General features: G+C 34.0%; 1 protein-coding gene across 3 annotated transcripts in view; it reads right to left on the bottom strand.

Moving 5' to 3' along the window:
* LOC149566727 (putative serine/threonine-protein kinase SIS8) overlaps positions 1 to 19,849 on the bottom strand; it is a 256,215-nt gene that overhangs the window by 94,896 nt on the left and 141,470 nt on the right. For all 3 annotated transcript variants that reach the window (XM_089820069.1, XM_089820068.1, XM_089820070.1), the window contains one exon: positions 3,681 to 3,767. In XM_089820069.1, coding sequence (XP_089676195.1) covers positions 3,681 to 3,767 — 87 coding nt within the window. The remainder of the gene's footprint in view (positions 1 to 3,680; positions 3,768 to 19,849) is intronic.

Below are 19,849 nucleotides of genomic sequence, written 5' to 3'. Positions count from 1 at the left end.
AACGAAGCACCAAGATTGGCGTCAATTCTGGATTGTTCCGACTACATTCTCTGGGCCTGCAATTTGTTTGGAAGGATAGCTAGATGCCCATTTGGCTCATCGTGCTTGATATTCCCAGGTTCACTGTTTATTTTAATCGAATTGTAATCTGCAAACAATTACTGTGCACGGGCTATAATTGATTGTGGAAAAATAGCCATTGTATTTTATCATTATTATGTTATAGCATTAAATTGAGTAATGTATGCAAATGCTAGTGGACAGATTTGAAAGGAATAAATTTGCAAGATTCCAATTGCCTAATTAATCAAAAAATTGTTGGTTGAGATAGCTAGTTGTGAAAAGTCTATTTGATTATTTCAGAATTGTGTTAGATTTTTTTGAAGAATCATGCTTTCAGTAGTATGACATAGTTGGGCTCATTAAAAATACCCTATTGATACTGTAAACAGTTTCAGAATGATGGACTGCAAGCCTATGTTCGCACCCATGGAAACAAGTCTACATAACTTAAAAGATGCAGCCTCTAAGTAGGAATTAGCAGATCCTACTCTCTACCATCAGATTATTGGATCCCTAATGAATTTAGTGAATACCAGGCCATATATTTATTACACTACTAATACTCAAGATAAGTTCATGTGTGAGCACAAGAAAATACATCTTGTAGCAGCAAAGCATATCATGAGATATTCAAGTACAATAATGGTGACTTACGTCTATATCAATATTCAAACTCAGATTGCGTTGGTAGTACTGTTGATCGTAAAAGTACCTTAGGATATTGTTTCACCTTAGGTTCTACCATGATATCCTGGTACAGCAGAAAGCAATGTTCAATTGCACAGAGTTCAAGAGAGGCGGAATACATTACTGCATCCATGGGAGCTCAAGAAGCAGTATGGTTGCTAGTAGGATTGTTTGGAGAATCCTTAGAACCCACAATTATACATTACAATAATCAGAATTGCATAAAACTCTTAGTGAATCCAGTATTCCATAACAGCTCAAAACATATTGAGATCCCCTACCATTATATCAAAAATATGGTGGAAAGAAATGTCATACAGCTGAGATATATTAGTACAGATCAGAAAACCGTTGACATACTTACCAAGCCGCTCTCAAAACCATAGGTGGATCACCTCAGAGGTAAACTTGATATGATTAAAATGTAATTATATTTTCTGAGATTGAGTCACAGTGAATTTTTTATAAAAACTGTGTATATTATTGTCTTCATGTGAATTACTACGTGATTATGAAGAAACATCATAAAAGGTGATGACCTTTCATTGATGTTTGAATATGGTTGCTATTGTAAGGCAAGAATCTTAACAATAGTCAACCTGTTATCATGATGGGCATCATTTGATTGATGTCTATGGAGATTGTGATGGTACATGTGTCTTATGTAACATTAAATTACGTTACTGAGATATGGCATGGTGTATACAATCACACGTAGTATTGGAGACACCATGTGCAAATATTTTCCTTGGCATGCATCACGAGACTTGATGCAAGTGCGCATACCAAGGATAATAGAAGTACGGTGAATATCATATGAATGATATTCTTAAGTATACCATACTTTGATGATACCGTAAGGTAACATCTAAATAATGGATCCTTGTTGTCTTTCATCACATCATTCTCTAGAATATAATATTGAGATGATATTTCTCCTTAATCACTCAAGAATAAACTGTGTTGACTTTATAAAAAATCCTTGCTAGCTAAGAGGGACTGTTAAGGTTAGAGCTTCAGTCGGATTGATTTGAACAGAGATAAATTATATTTAATTAGTCACCTTGATTAATTAGTTAATCATTGTTAGCCTTCACTGATAATTATTAGACTGTTTAACATATATATATATATATATATATATATATATATATATATATATATATATATATATATATATATATATATATATATATATATCTGTGTGTGTGTATGTATACATCAAATAGCTATCAATGTTATATAATAATTAATAATCAAGAAGTTTATATTCATGATTAAATTATAAAACTGCAATTGTATTTCACTATAGCAGACCAGGCCTTATTTAAAAGGCCCGATTAGTAAAGTGCATATTGATCGGGCTATAGAATATGCAATCCCCAATGTGTGCATTATCATTAGCAATCATGAACAGATCGCATAGTATGAAGAGGCATTTCTGTAATTAAATGGGAATCGGTGCTTTGTGTAAAGGGGTAGGTACCATGTAGGACATGTTCATGACTTTAGCCAAAGCCATGCAGAGACATGTCTCTACATGGGACATGTCCTTACATGTAGAGACATGTCCTTACACACACACACACACACACACACTATATATATATATATATATATATCTGCTGCACTTAGATACACACAGAAATAAAATGCGGTTCTATCCAAATTGCAGCAGTATAACTCATCATTGATATATCAGTATTTTTCAATATTGTCGAAATTTGAAGTCAATAAACTTTGTCGTCATAAATATGTATTCAAGGAATACTTATAAGTAGGTCATTTCATTATAAAAAAAAAAAAAAAAATTGTAAGATAATATTATGCAAATCAAGTATATGTCAAATTGAATAAAGGTATTACAACTGATCCTATTTCCTCAATACAATATTTAGAATTTCGAGTCTTTCACATGCATGATAAGTAGATAAATACTAAACTACAAAAAAATTCTTCTCACCTTGCTTTCTAACTCTTTAATATTTATCTTGCAGATTCTTGGTGGCGAAATTGGGTTGGAAATGTCCCAAATCTGCAAAAACTTATCCTTCACATCTTATGTCAGCCACTTACCTGATCCAGTTGTGAGTATAACTGGAGCTTATTCAATGTCATTCACGCAAAGAAGAGGAACATCTTGGCACAGAAACGCCTAAATGACCTTGTCTTTGTGCAATATAACCTTAAGTTGCACATAAAAAAGGTAGAGTCAACACCAGTTGAGCCACTTGATTGGGATGACATAGATCTTTATGGTGATTGGACAGCACAAGATCAACCTCCATTGTTCACAGAGGATGACATATATGATTTGGAGAGGATGACATATATCTAGATTAGCTTGGGTTGGTTTGTTTACTCATTTGCTAGCTCATTAGATGCATCTCCATATTGAATTTTGCAAAAAAAATGCATTTCTATTTAGGTCATTTTTAAAATGCTTGATATTTCCACGAGAAGTTACTGATTTATCTCTGAGATTTACCAAGAAAACTATGCCTTGCTGATAAGTGGTAGAGAACGAGATTCTGAACTATGCATTGAACTAATTGGAATTCCATGTCCAATGACCAAAACTCCTATGCAAATCTATGTTCGAGTCATGTGCAATAGCACACAATGATGCACTTACATACAAGGAGAGGGCGATGTAGTATGAGTTTGCGGCATGTGCAATAGCCTAGAGCGCAAGAGAGATAAACACAAAGTGCTGAGTTTTGAAAAATTGTGCTTTTGGGAGAAGCAACTCAAACAAAACATTGATACAAATAGAGCTTCAAATAGTCAGATAATACCATATCTAGCACTTAAATAATATTAATAAAAAAATACAACGCAAGACAAAATGCTTCAACTATAATCCTTAAGGAAAAATTAATAGTAAAGAGCCAGACGGGAAAATACATAGACCATTACATATGACTAACCTGACAATATCATCACCTATCTCCGGTGTGACACTAATGCTTCTTTTTCTTACACGACGAGATTCTGATGCTGAATGATGATCAGACCTACCATTCAATAAAAGCAACAAATCAGAGACAGACATAACAAAAACAATATCAATAATAAGGATGCCACAGATTTTGTCAAGCTACATAAACATTTATTGCAAAAATTCTTACATCGCAAATAAAGTTTCATGGAGCATTTTTTTTAGCAAAAAACATATATGGAAAATTAATCCACAATTCCCTTTAAGAGGTTTGTTCAAACAATATATTGATTCATTCTAGAACATTCTGGGAGAAAAAAATCAGAACAAAGGGAATAAATCATATCAAAAATCTTATTGATAAAACATGGAAGTTTATCCTGAAAGAAATATATGCAGAGCATGGTGCTTTGTAACAAATCAATAAATGGGTTGAAATCTCAATTGGCACTCAAGGAATTTCTCATGAGGATTATACACACAACTACACCACATTGTGAAAATATTGCTGTAAAGAACAAAATTTTTTGGGGATTTAATAGATGCAATAAAATCATTCAAATTTCTGAGACAAATAGCACAATAATTCAAAACATACAAACCACCTGCCAATGGGGCTCAAGAACCCTTTGAAGACAATGCAAAATAACTGAAAACATGACAAAATGAATACATTCCTCAAGGTAGAGTATATGGAAACTGTGTTCAATACTAGAACTACTTCTCTACTCAAATGAGCAATCTTGTATAGCTGTAGTTTCATGCTTTTGATTACTTGATCCAGATTTGATGATATCGTGGTAGTGTATCTGAATATAAAAATAATTACAGATAACAAAAAAACAGCCTAACAAATGCATTTGAAGATCAAAGCCACATTATTTTCAAATTTACATGATCAGTTTGATGTAAATTGCCCGCAAATCTTTCAATCCTCCAAAACACTGGGCTAGAAACTTGTTTCCAACTTTCTAAACTGCTTTCCCGAAACAGAATCATCAAATAGGGCTTGAAAACATACAAGTCTAGAGATCTCAAATTCTACAGTCCATAGAGTTTAAAACCAAATAATCCAGAAAAATTAATGAAAAAACAGCCTAAAAAATGGATTTAAAGATAAAAGCCACATTATTTTCAAAATTTACATGATTAGTATGATGAAGTTGCCCAAAACCCTTCCAATCCTCTAAACTTCAAACCTCTGAAATAGAAACTTGTTCCAACTTTATGAAATGCTTTCCCAGAGAACCTTATAAATCTATAAAACAACAGGGGTTGAGGCTTTACAACTTTAGATATATCAGTTTTCTACAGTCAATAGAGTTTACAACCACGAAATCCAGAAAAACTGCATACAAAAGATTGGTAATTTAATATTCCAAACCAGAAAATTTTATTCATTTGCAAATTCTTTCAAGTCCAGGCTAACATAGCTTTACGAGGAATTTCTCCAGGAGATGATTTTGGAAGAGTACAGAAACTTGGTCAAATCTCAAAAGTAACAGCTTACAGGATATTGAAACTGGCTGGGAAGTCAATATTCAAGAAAAAAAACTATCTAAAGAAATGGATATGATCCTATAATGGATATCTATTTGGTAAAAAGCAAAAGCTGTTTGATGTTAATTTTACATTTATATAGTATATTGCAGGTTGGACTTTAATAATTAGTAAATAAACAATTAAAACAAATGTTAGTATTAGCAAATAAACAGTTTTGTGGGTTAGTTTGGTAATTATTCACAGTAGCAAAATAATAAATAGCTAGTTTATTGAATGCATGAGTGCTAAGTCACAAGGTTCGAATTCGAATTCAAGTTCGTCGATCATAAAATTCAAATAAAATCCAGCAAGGTAAAAGTTCGGAAAAAAAATTCGACATTAAATTTTAGTTATATATTTATATATTTTAAATATTACTATTATATCCACAAAATTGTTAAAATAGTTTAACTAAAAACTCAATATCAGTTTAAAATAAAATAATATTATATTAAATTACAGTATTATATTAAAATTCATAAAATTCGGATGACATTCGGAAAGAGTTAAAATTTGCTGAAATTCAAATCAAAAGGATGAAATTCGGTGAATCCTGTGACTTAGAATGAGTGAATACTGGTGAAACCAGTAAAATGAAACACTGAATTGATATGCAGCAAATAAACAGCTATAATAAAGTCCCATTGACCTACTTCTGATCATTGTAGTCATTGATATAATCTCCCTGCCTTTCTACACTCCCTATCATTTTACAATGTGGAATTAAAGCGATTGATTTCATGATCTTGCGAGAAGTGAAGAATGCAAAGAAGCAGCAGAAGTCTGCAATGGCAGAATGGAACATCCAGAATACAAATACCAACTGCTCAGAGTACACGGCCTGCGTGGGAATGACAATAGCTGCCCATTTGAACATGAACTGCCAGTCTGAATGTGAAACCATCACAAATAAAGATGAATTTGGAAGGTTTGAGCAAGGCTCTTCTGTAAAAGGTTTAAGGACATGTACAAGTTCATATGCATTATTTTCTAAGTTACGGGGTTCGGACCCTACTGGGCGGATCCAGATCCAAGTCCGTGGCGGATCTGGATTCATTGCGGGTTTGTGACAGGTCACCGCAGGATCCACGTCACAGCCTGTGGCTCTGTCAAGGTCTGTGCCAACAATCCAAGCAATCAAATACATTCTAAAAAATTAAAGCAATTGAATGCAAGGAGGCCCCAAAAGGTAAAGGCAATCATCTTGGATGACGATTGGTGGGCTCCCGTGGATTTTGTATTGGAATTCGCTGAGCTCATTATCTCTATGCTTTAGTGTACCAACACTGATGAGCCTTGTTTGGGAGATATCCATGATGCCATGGACTCCAGGCTAGAGAGAGTGCAAACAGTAAGTTCAAATTTTTATATAATACTCTATCCTTGTTTATTGAGAGATTTTCATTTTTTATTTTAATTAACACTACATTAAGATCACTTACATGAACATCATTTGACATCCCAGGTCATTCATAAGAGACAACACGCTCCTAAGGACACCTTGTACAAAAAGGTGGAGTAAATTGTTCTTCATTGCTGGAACAAGATAACTGCACCTTTACACCTCCTGGCATATGCACTATATCCTAGGCATTATGGCGGTGAGATGCTATACCTACTAGAGTGCCACCATACAGATATCCTAAGGTTGCTAGTGGTTATAAGAAGGCATTGAGCAGGTTCTGTAGCAAACCTTAGGTGGCAACAAATGTTAGGAGAGAGTTTGCAGAATTTGTCTCGTGAAAAAAAGAAGACCCTAATGCAATCAATCACCAAAGTAGAATGGATGCCATTGGATGGTGGTACCTACATGGATACGATTATATGTAACTCTAGCCTCTTGCTATTAAGATCTTATCACAAGTAACTTTTTAAGATTTTTTTACCTTTTTTTTGGTGACTTAGGCAGTAGAATTAGAACTCTTAAATTTCTATTGTATTACAATTTCTAATTTTATTAAATTTTGTTGGTTGTCTCTCTAGGTTGCGAGCCCCTCTGTTGTTGTGTGGAATTTGAATACACACTCGTTTATCCACTCAAAGAAATTGAACTAGTTGAGTTCCAAGAAAACAGAGGACTTGGTATATATTCGCAACAACTTGTGCCCCTTGTCATGCAAGAATCCGAGATACAAGAAGGGGTCACAGAAGTTGACGGATGATTTACCTGAGTCTTTTGACTTGCATATGACCATCCAGGATCTAGCCAAAGTTACCTTATTAGATGTTGACAATAATGATAATGATATAGCAGCATTTGGGACTAGTGGAACCGGTTTGGGTCAAATGACAAGGAGATATAGTTGCAGCTAGGGATGAAGTCATTGATTCCTCATTTTTTGATGACCCATTTGACCCTTGAAGGGCATTATACTATGATAATTGATAAACTATTAACCACTTGGCATTTTGGTTTTCATTTTAATTTAGCATTATGTTTCAAACTTTATTATTTGGTGAACTAGTCTATGTATTGAAATTTCATTTTGTAAATTAGTAATTCCATGTACAATTTTCTTTGAAATCATGAACATAGATTAATGAGAGAGTATTTAATGTTCATCTTTGACATTTGGCATTGATCAATGATCAAGCAACATGTATTCATACTATGAAATGACTTAGTTTTGCAATTTTGTATGTTTCTCTTATTTTTTCGTGAGTGTGAAAAAAAAAAGTGTATATATATATATATATATATATATATATATATATATATATATATATATATATTTGTGTATGTGTGTATGTATCTATGTATGTATGTATATGTATGAATATGTATATATGTCTGTATATATACAATCACGAACCCAAATGGGGAAAGACAAAAATCCCACGAACCCGATTTCAAATCCATCCCTTAACCCAAACCAGCAACTTTGATTATTTTCCAACAAAAAGTTGAGCCTATTTCAAGCACATTATAACATAAAAGCTGCTTATTCATTCAATACACCTATAATTGCATGCATTACATCCAATACAAAAGTCATGTATGCCATTTCAGCTAATAAAACAGTAAATTCATTCACAGCAGTCTAGAGTCTGTGCTTCCTATTCCGCACAGCAGTTATCTGGGTAACTTTGTGTCTTATCAGTTAAAGCATTTTCACCTAAAGCGAGCTGTCTGTTACGTTTGCAAATTTTGATCAAAGAAGAGCACTTAAATACAAATTGCTTGAGGCATGAAACTAATGATTTTTTAAGTTCACATTTGTATTACTAAGAGATGTCCAATGCAGAGATTAAAAAAAGTGGCTGTTAAAAATATTCAGGAATGCAATGTGGAAAAGACAATTAGGTAGAAAAAATAATACTCTATCATGCAATTTAATCCCATATGGAAGCATGATGGAAAAATTTGTTTGAGATCTACAATTAAGGTAAACACTAAGCACAAGTGAGGACTAGCTCACATCTTCTGAGATGCAAAACAATATGATGGGTTTACCCCAAGGAGGATAGGGAAGAAAGGTCTTGCATTTTCTTGTTTCAGTAGCAAGGGGGTGCGTGAAACTGAATGGTCTTTCATCAAGCCATGTGCAACGTATAAAAACATCCTTAGTTTGATCATGAATTGGATTTGGACAACTTTAATGAGTTTATTAAGGAGGCAAATCTTCACAAAAGTTAACTTGCTTAATCAAGATTCATAACAAAAAAACCAACATGGAAAAGAATATTGAAACAAATTAATTTGAAGTCTCTCTGTTCCTTAGCCTTCTTAGTTGAGTGTACCTCATTAAAATTCCTTCATTCATTCATTCAATATAAAATTGGAAGTGTTTGCTTAATAAAGTCTCAAAAAAACAGGTTTTAAAATTTGAATTTCTTTCTTAAAATCACATTAATAAATTGTCCATTTGGTAAAGGTGTTATCATGCAACTCTATAATTTGAAGTTTGTATTACAAAGTAATTGGCAAATATTTGTTTGATATTAATAGTGATCAAGAGATCAATTTATACAAGAGACTGAACGATGTTTCCTTAAGAAACAATCGTAAAGAAAAGAAACATTCTATTCTAAAAATAGAAAACTAAATATTAGAAACATTCTAATATTTACAAAGGATTAGAATAGATAACCATTAGATACTAAACAAAGCTAATAGAACCTATCTATTATCGTAATACACTCCCTTAATGGTTAATCTATCCAGAGCACGAAGCTATCAAAAAGCATAAAAGGCGGACTTTGTCTGCTCAAGGGGCTTCGCACTATTTGTTGTGAGTTGCTAACCAAATTGCTTGGATAGGGCAGCTAAGCACTTCCGACATTCAAGCTTCATGTGCCCAAACTAGTGGCAATAGTTGCATTTAATGCTTCTTTTTCCGAGAGCCTTTTGAATCTGGAGCAAAGGATGTCTACTGAGAAGACTATTGATGGAACTTTAGATAATGCTCTAAAACTTTGTAGATATGTATAATGCTCCAGAACAAACCGCAAAAACCAATGATTTTTGACCTGAAAAATCAATTAAAACCCAACATGATTTTAGTGGTGAAAAATCAATCAAAACCCAACATGATTTTTGAGGTGAAAAAACAATCAAAACCCAACATGATTTTTGCGGTGAAAAATCATTCAAAACCCAACATGATTTTTGTGGTGAAAAATCAATCAAAACCCAACATTACAAAGCTTCGTTTTTTTAAGAAAAATGGTAAAACTCAACCAATAATTTTTGAGGAAAAAATTACAAACCCACAAAGGAATCCACACAACTTTACGAATTAGGAAATCAAGAAATTTTAAGGGAAAAATTATAAAAACCCATAAGAAAAAAAAATTTGTGGAAAAAACATGAAAACCCATCAAAAAATTTCTTTGTGAGGGAAAAAAATTGTGAAAACCCACCAAAATTTCTAAGGGAGGCAAACCACGAGACTTTGCATGGTAAAGCAGTACATGCAACCCTCAAAAAGTAGAGACCCAAAAAATTTGAAGGGTGACACAAAAGAGAGATCGAAAAACCTAAAAAGAATATGTTCACAGTTTCTGGATCAGATGGCTCAAAAATTGAAGCGCCCAAAAAAAACAAAGGACAACCGAGTTGAGATGTCAAAAAACCACCGAGAATCTATAAAAAACAAAAAAAAAATATCTGAGCTAGTATAGAAAATCAAGGTTCTAAACAAAAATGGCAGAAATGTGCAGAAAAAGAAGACGAATATGGATAGAAATGGGTTGCAGAACCTAACCAGAAGTTGGCGGATTCAGATCTCTCAGAACAGAAACCCTAGTTGGATTATAGAGAGAGTTGGAAGCAAACATGCATGTAAATAATTTTGAAAATAAAACGCAGATAATTTCAACAAAGAAATTATAATTATTTTCTCTGATACCATATCATGAAGTATTTGGAAAATATTTGCTTGATATTAACAGTGATCAAGAGATCAATTTATAAAAGAGACAAAATGATGTTTCCTTAAGAAACAATTGTAAAGAAAAGAAACATTCTATTCTAGAAACAAAAAACTAAATATTAGACACATTCTAATATTTATAGAAGATTACACCAGATAACCATTAGATACCAAACAGAGATAATAGAAATTGTCTATTATCATAATAGTTTGAACCATAGCTTGTTAACAAAGACTAAATAATTATTAGGGTGACCCATAAAATATAAAAATTCGAGACTCGAACAACATTTAGCAGAAACCCAACAAACTTATTGAGCATTATGAATAAATTAAAAAATGAATATGTTTCAGAATCTGACATATTATTCAATCGATGGAAAAAAATTCCTAATTGTCCTTAGACATATCAAAACAAAACCCTCTTAAGTGAAGCAAACTAGGAATGTACAATAAGAGAAAAAGAGAGTGATAGCAGAAAGCAACCTACGAAACATGCTTCAAGATGCCTAAATAAGATTAACCATTTAACAAACGCATTTCAATTAAAACTCCACAGACCTGTCTTAAAGAATGTGTTTGGTCTCCCTGCTTCTCCACCAAGCCACTTTGGCAAGAAGACATGCCAATTGTACATTATGTTAGACCCCAAAAGTCTCATTGGCATGAAGATTGCGAAATGGTGTTGTCATTGATTGGCAATCAATCAAAGAGGAGAAGGTAAGCAACACTATCACCAGTAGAGGGTGGAAGAGGTACACACATGTATGACAAGGTAGTCTCTGCCACCATCAACAGATAGACATGAAGGTTAGTTATTCACCAATCAGCTATAAGGTGAGTCACCATGGATGTGACTAGACACGAAGACAAACAAAGTTGACATGAATGAAGCAAAGGTTGACGTAGTGGTAACAAGAAAGGACAATGGCTACAGATAGCCTCACAGAAGGATTTGCAAAGCTACCAGTTTAGACCCTAGGAGAAGGGGTCACCAGTTTTCTATGAACAACTCGGACATGAAATTCAAATTTGAAATCGAGCAAGATTTTTGTTATGAGCATTTGTGCCCTAACATTGAAGAGTGCATAACAGCACTAGGACTTCATTATTGAAAGGAGGTTGGTGTGAAGTTGATAGAGAAGACTACTCGAGGAACAAGAGCAAAGTGTTGTTGTTCGAAGTACAAGCTATAGCTAAAGAACGAACTTGCAAAGGAAAATGACATAGCAAATAAGCTATTCTAAACAGTGAAGACAAAAGGTGAGATTGAAGCATTCATGAAGCAGAGGAAATAATAAGATCAGAAGCATCTTCAAGGATATGCAACGATGATCTATAAGGCAAGACAGTGCTAACTTTAGTTCACACATTAAGATTGCTTTCTCACCATTGCAGTTATTTGTAGCTCTTAACAAAGAAAGCTTCAATAGTAAGCTTTCGTAAATCCTCTAAATAGGTCTCTCAAAAAATGATTTGTAAACCGTCTAACCAGGTACCTTTCACATGCACTTGTAACCCTAGCAAGTTATATACACTCCTAACAGGATGTGTTTTCAAAAGAAATAATTGTAGCTCTTCACTGATCGACTCTTTACATGTATTATAAGAGATGGTGGGTATATTACTCCTACTCTAGTTTTCATCCTCTCATGGAGTGTTTCCACGTATAAATTTGTGTCACTTGATTAATGCTTTTGTGTTTGAGTTTACATGCTCTCATCTTACTGCATTTGTCATTGCTCTGCTGATTAGTTAGCGGTTGTTTAATTTGGTAAGAATGACTCAGAAGAAAACTAGATTGAGTGCTCCTATTGATTACCCCCCCCCCCCCCTCCAATTGCCATTTGGGACCAACAATTGGTATCTAATCTCAAATCCTTGCAACAACAAGCTTGACAGCTTGAGGAAAAATCCAATGGCATCTTACACATTACAATTGCAACTCGAAGAAGCTCTTGACACCATTAAAGACATGAAAGACAAACTGAGGAAGTCTCTAACCAAAAGAAAAAGCTGATGAAAAAGCAAAATGAGAGTCAAAAGGTCATAGAACAACTAGAAGAACATAGAGGTTCTAAAGAATCAGAAGAACCCATATTTGACCTAATGACTGAGAATAATAAGCTGAGAGAAAACATTGCTCAAATGAAAAGACAGATAGAAATGGCAAGAATGGTGAGAAAAGCTCAAGATGAACAAGATAGTTTCATCTCTAATAGAGATGAAGCTGAAGTAGCAGCCATGAGAAAGGACACGAAGAAAAAATGAGGAGGGCGGTCATCATCACATAGAATAGTTCACACAGCTAACTAAGCAAATACTCAAGTTGACTAAAGAGCTTAGGAGTACAAACGCAAGAAACAAGAAGTTGAGAAAATTCAATGAACGCTCGTAGAAAATAGATGAACAATTGAGAGTCCAAAGAAGAAGAAAGAGTAGAGTCGGTCTCGGTTACAAAGGTGACAACAAGACTGAAGAAGGTGAAATCTCAAGAGAAAAGAACCTAGAAAACAAAAAGTCAGGAAGCACATCTCCATAAGGTAAGAAAACTACTAAACCCACTTGTCACTACTGTGGTGAGAAAAGACATATGTCTAGCATGTGTTGGATTAAGCAGATAACACCTGTTAATTAGTGTACCTTTGATGGGTACTGCAATAATTCTCATCTCTATGGCCAAACAACGCAACAATGCATATCTTATTTTACTGAGATAATGAATAGATGGGCATAAAGTAAAGCACTGCAGAGCAAGAGCGATATCTAACCAATCATCACCAAAGGCAATGAGTCCCACTAGTAGGGACAGATTTCATACATCGATCTTCACAACCTGATCAAACGATGGACATCCAGCAATACACTGTAGGCTTAGGATGAATCAAAGGAGTAACAACGAAGCACGGAAAGGTACCAGAATAGCATGCTATAAAAGCCAAAAGATTGGTCACCTTGCAATAGATTATAGCAATAGACGACCAAACAGCAAGTATCCTATTGGCAATGAAAAGAGTAAAACAATAGAACAAAATGAGTTTGCCCAAGATGTGGACGAAGTAGAGAGAAATGGTAGCCTGATGAAGTCAAAAGCTCATTAGTCATTGGTGAGACCTCACTGACAAATTAAACTCACCAAAGCTTAAAGGGGTCAAAAAAAAAAAAAAAAGAATAAATCTCTTAACCGGCCCCTAGTCTAAATTGGTAAGTCACGTGGTGAAAAGCAAAGATGGTAAAGACACCATTCCACCGGCAGGAAAGAACAACTTGTTGGTCATAGTACAGAGGATGAAAAGTGATCGTAGCAAGGAAAGTTAAAAGTGTTAATAGCTAATGTCTAGTGGTAGGTAAAGCTTTTACTAACCGTTGTAACCCTAACGTTACAATTCCACGACATAAATAGATGCACTGCAAGTCATTTGTCACTTTGCAAGATTGAAATCATTTGTGCTTTCGAGACAGCAATCCCGAAGTGCTCAGAGTGAATTTGTGAAAGACCTAATTACAATGAGAAACTCACATAATCCAGTGCAGTAACAAAACGAGAAATAAGTAAGGTAGCAATGGCTGAAAAATTAAACAAGGTTGATTTGGTCAATAGCAAATAATGTGGTTGTCTTGAATATGAGGGCATACTGATGAAAGGAAAGGATCTCGAAGAAGCAGCAGGATTGTCATCCTTGCATGATGATGTTTTACTTATTGAGGACATAAGTGCATACCTAGATGTCGAGGTACAAGAACTAGGTAATAAGGCAATACGCAAGTTGTATAGTTTATTCTGCTCAGAAGGAGCTCTGAAAGATAAACACAAGGAGATGGAGAATTCTATGCTAAGCAGAGTGGTGGACATCCCTGATTTCTTCCATTAAAAATGGGTAAGATATGCTTTGAGTAGAATCCATTAACAACACATCTCACTCAATAAACCTTATAGATCACAAAGGCCTTAATCCAAAGTTTAATTGGATTCAGTGCAATTGGAATTGATTTACCCATGAATGTTGTATCAGTGAGACAAGCTCCTACAATCACAAAAAGGCGACTAACTCAAGATGCAATGGGGTGCACAATAAATGAGATTCCAGACACAAAGATAAGATTTGCAACCATGGTGTTGGCATATAAATTGTACTATTCCAACAGGGAAAACCAAATCCCTAGCAACGCAACATATGGAACATACCAAGCCATCCAAAACAAGTCAATGAATGATCTATGCGGATGCTTGCATACTCAATTAACAGAGAACCTAAATAAGATCATAAAGGTCAAGCTGTAAATTTGGTTCAATAATAGTTTGCATAATGTTTTATCTCAAAGGAGAATTTCTAGGGGGTCCTACTCTACAAGTGGAGAGAAGATCAACTTGTAACTACGCAAATAAGTGAACTTTACAAGAAGTTGGAAGACAGAGACAATGTCATGCGCTATGGGAGTATTTCAAGAGTTTCCAAAAGGAAATCCATACAAGAGAAAGGATTCCCACCAACCTAGTTAAGAGATACAAAGATGACTTATGTTTTCTAGCAAGCGCAGATAGGTGCACCATTTGTGCAATGCAATCAACCACACACTGGTTGACACCTTTCACTTATGAGGTTAGCAAAGATGAAGCTAATCCCTACATAGAACGACTACTAGAAATGGAAGTGTTGGTTCCCAAAACCACTGACTAGAAATCAAAGAGCTTGCCAATTCTCCAATAGGATTCCAAATCAGCTCTAGCAAAGGAATGAGAATAATTGAAATTCCCCTGCTTCAAGCATTCACTACACCTAAGTGGGTGAACCTTTACTATAAAATTGATCACCTGATTCAAAGCTCTTCTATAGAGTAATTTAAGCTTTATGGGTTCTTAGGCTAGCAAGGCCCTTGAACTTGATCAGAATAAAGTTAAATGAATGATTTCATATGACTCAATGTATATATAATGACCAAGTTGATGCTTGTAAGGAGGAGCTATAGGAAAGAATTGTTAACTTCAACTATGAATCCAATAATTGTTTCAATGACTTGAAAGACAAGCACTTGATTTACTCGGGCAATAGAGTCAATTACAATAATGACTATTATCTACAATTTTATGAGACAATATATATATATATATATATATATATTTTAAATATCATCAATTACTCCTGTACTTCAAATGTAGAAGATAATTCTTGTATGCAATTCAACGTTAGTCTAAAAGGAATTTAACTTCTCTACTGAAAAGCCCGATTAGATAGAGACGAGAAAACACCAAGGTATTTCACACATATCCCTGATAATCAAACAAAGAATGTAATGAGAAATCCAAAGCATAAGCTTTGTCAGAATAATTCAATAATCTTCTTATTGATCATAAAGAATGAATCAAAATTGTATTTTGTACTCTCTGCCTTGAATAATTTCAAACAACAATCTTTTATTTTTCATTAAAATAATAATATATTTGAATTCATATTAATGTTACACTTTAATATTTTATAATTCCACCTTCCATATAAATATATCTCCTTTTTTTGTTTCTCTCATAATGTGTATTGTCTCCTTATTTTTTTGCAAATAATACAACCTTTTATATCTTTCAAAATAGAAAGATGTCTTTTCGTTCATGAATAGATGCAACTATTCTTTCATACATAACTTACTTAAGCCATAAACATTAATAATATCAAATGAGATAATTAATTCATTAATCTTATTGGTCTTTGACTACAACTCATTAAACAAAATTGTTCATCGGGATTTCACTAGTAATGATGTTGGAACATTATTTCAAACATTTCAAAAGCAAATGGGGTAATAATTTCCATTTCCACCACCATTTGTTAAATAAAACATTTACAATGATCATTAATCGCTCTTTCAGACATGTGATCTTCTAGGAAGTAGCAAAGAATTTCTTAAACATATATTGTTGTTTGTTGGGGCTTTTAAATCCGCCTTTGATTTGTATCGGGTTAATGTCAATGCAGAAACTTTGTCTCATGGATCGTTGCGAAAAGTTCATGATGTGTTGGTTACTAGAATTACTCTTACTTGGTGTCCATTAATTTTATATATACCAATGACCAACCATAGGGCTCTAATCTCCGTTTCTAAAGACCACAGAATATTGCCTGACGTCGATCTTCTTCCCAAGATACAAATCCTTTTCACCATTGCAAAATGTTTCATCTCTTTAATATCCTGAATAGAAACGTTATGAACTTGTGCTTCTTTTTCAGCATTAGCATAGCATATATACCCTCCGCCAAGGTCACATTAGTTTTCTATTGAAATTGGTTCACATTTTCTAATTCATTATTTTTGCCTATGGCTTAAAAAATCCTTTTAACTTCATCTACAACATTCATCATTGAATCAAGTCCTTTTGAAAGCTCTTAGGCTATCTTTAGCATTCCTTTCATGTGTGTTGATACCAGAACAAGATAACTGAGATTCGGTAAGGTTAGCAACTAGTGCCAAGCACTGCTACAAACTACTTAAAAAACTATGAAGTGTGTTTCTGCAACCATGCCAAGGGGTTGGGAATATATAAAGCCCTTGATGTTGATCGAGTCAGACGCATTTCAGAAAGGAGGCCATTTGCATTGAATGCCATGCAAAAAATACTTCGTCAACATGTTGATTGAGAAATACCGCTATGAAAATGTCCAGGGCAGATAACTTCACAGTCATTCAAATTGTCCAAAGCATATAAACTTGGAATGTTGATCTTATTCCTCAAAAATATTTGGTGTCTTCCCCTAAAAAAAATTGAAATTGCTATTGAGTTCTATCTGAATGGCCCAAAGTGGTTTTTTTTTAGAATTTTGAGTTTTTTCAAGATTAAGATTTTGAATTTCATCTTCAATTTCTTCAATGTTCTCCCTTTGAGACTCAGTTTCAATATTTCTTTCAGATCTAAGTAAAGCAGAAGGTTCTTTAGAACTTAGGCTCTTTTGAATGCTAATTCTTCTTCAAAAATTACATCCCTACTAAGTTCAATATTTTCCTAACTAGGTATGAAAATCCTATATGCTTTAGATGTTTCACTATACCCTACAAAAATACCTTTCCTCCCAGAGGGTTCTAACTTAGTTGTCTTTTCTTTTGGAACATGTATATATACTGGGCACCCAAAAATCCTAAGATGACTTATATTGGGTTTAACCTTAGTAAAAACTTCTTCAGGAGTTTTATCTCTAAGGTAGGAGTGAGGACTTATGTTTTGAATATAGTCAACAGTACAAGAGGCTTCTGTCCAAAGACAATATTTTAGATTTTGGTCAAATATCATAGCTCTTGCAACTTCTATAATTGTTCTATTCTTCCTTTCTGCTACCCCATTATGTTGTGGGTTACAAGGAACAGTATACTCCCTCTTAATTCATGTTTCTTTACAAAACCTTTTAAACAAATGTGAGGTGTATTCCCCTCCATTATCAGTCCTAAGAGTTTTAATTTTATACCCTGATAAATTTTCAGTTAAGGTTTTAAACTCTTTAAATCTCTTCAAGATTTCTTCTGATTCTTTGCATTTTAAGAAGTAAATCCAAGTTTTCCTAGAGAAATCATCTATAAAAGGTATATAGTACCAAAATCCTCCAAGAGAAGGAATAGACATAGGTCCACATAAATCTGACTGGATTAATTCCAAAACATTGTTAGTTTTTCTAGTGCTATCATGAAATGGACTTTTGGTGTTCTTACCTAAAACGCATCCTTGCATATGCTTGAGTGATCTTTATTCAGTTTAGGTAAACGAGTAACCATCTTCTCCATAGTTGATAAGGTTTTGAAATTTAGATGTCCTAACCTTCTGTGCCATATTTCGTTTGTACCAGCAACTTCAAGAATTAAGGCTTCAATAGCTCAACTAGGTTCTGAATTAATTCATACAAATATCCTGTTCTTTGACCAATCAATTTTTCTTTCTTAAATGAGGAGTTCTTAGCCCAGGTTATGACTTTATCATCCATGAATGCAACATTATGTCCATCATCTTCAAGTGTTGTGACCAAGATTAGGTTCCTTTTGATTCCTGGTACATAGAGTACCCTTTTGAGAAGAGAACTACCTGACATTATTTTCAAGGTGCAATTTCCAATTCCTTTGACGAAATGTGTTGAATTATCACCGATGGTGACTTCATCATTAACTTTTTTCTGATATAGAATCTAGTGCTTCTTTGTATCCTGTAATATGTCAAGATGATCCCACTATCAATCACCCCTGCTTTACTTGAGACTTCATTTGATAGTGCTGAATACAATACACGATTCTCAAGATCATAGTTATCTTCTTCCCTACTAATGTTTGTACAGTTCACTTGCTGTTTATAATTCTCAAGGTAATTAGATCTGTGGTCTCCAAACTTTTCGCATCTAAAGCATTTTATTTTGGAAAGATCTTTCTTAGGTTTGTCATTCTTTTGATCACCCACTTTCTTCTTGAAATGCTTCTTCTTGCCTTTATAGGAATTTGTATTAAGAACATGAAGTTCTTCATCTTTTGTTTTCAATTTTCCTCCTTTCTTAAGTTTTTTGGATTCTTCCTAAAGACAATCTCACTTAAGTATATTGAAGTCAGGAAGATTATCTCTGGCACTTACATAAGCACAAGCATTTGATAAGCACTACAATACCTCGGGGATAGAGCATATGCAAGGAGGTGCAAAGGTGTGGTCATCTTGTTCTATCAATGATGAACAATTGCTTCCACCTTGTTGTAAAAGGCGTCCCAAGGATCGTTCTCCCTCCTCTATATGACCTAGGATATCAGATATGAATAATCATTATAATTAGTGATTATGTCAATTTAAACTTTAGAATCTAGGTGTCCCTCAAATAAACAATTGTTCTAAAAGAGCGTAGAACTTACCATTTTAATTTTTTCGAACAGTGTTCGTAGAATCATAAATATCTCCAAAGGCATGGCTCATTATTGTCTACAAAGCGAAGCATTGACATTATTGGATCTGTGACTTCCAACACATAAGTCACAAGATGCCACCAATCCTCATCAAGTATCATTCGTCTCACATTTAAGGCCCTCGTTGTATTGGAATTCTTCCAAACGCCCCACTAGGGCCTAATGACCATTTGTTTCAATGCTTCCTTTACCTTGACAAGTTATCCCAAGACGATTGTGTGAGAAGTAAAGCAAGTTTCAGCAACCTAAGAACATGTTAAACTCAAGTTAGTAATACATTTAAAAATTAAAACATGTTAATGTAAACAAAAACAAAAAAATTTACAAATTTACC

The sequence above is a fragment of the Cupressus sempervirens genome, chromosome 3, assembly GCF_028749045.1.
Source record: "Cupressus sempervirens isolate cs-2001-9-10 chromosome 3, ASM2874904v1, whole genome shotgun sequence".
NCBI classification, from domain to species: Eukaryota; Viridiplantae; Streptophyta; class Pinopsida; order Cupressales; family Cupressaceae; genus Cupressus; species Cupressus sempervirens.
Note: the sequence above shows the minus strand (reverse complement) of the source record. Positions and strands in the feature narration are given on the sequence as shown.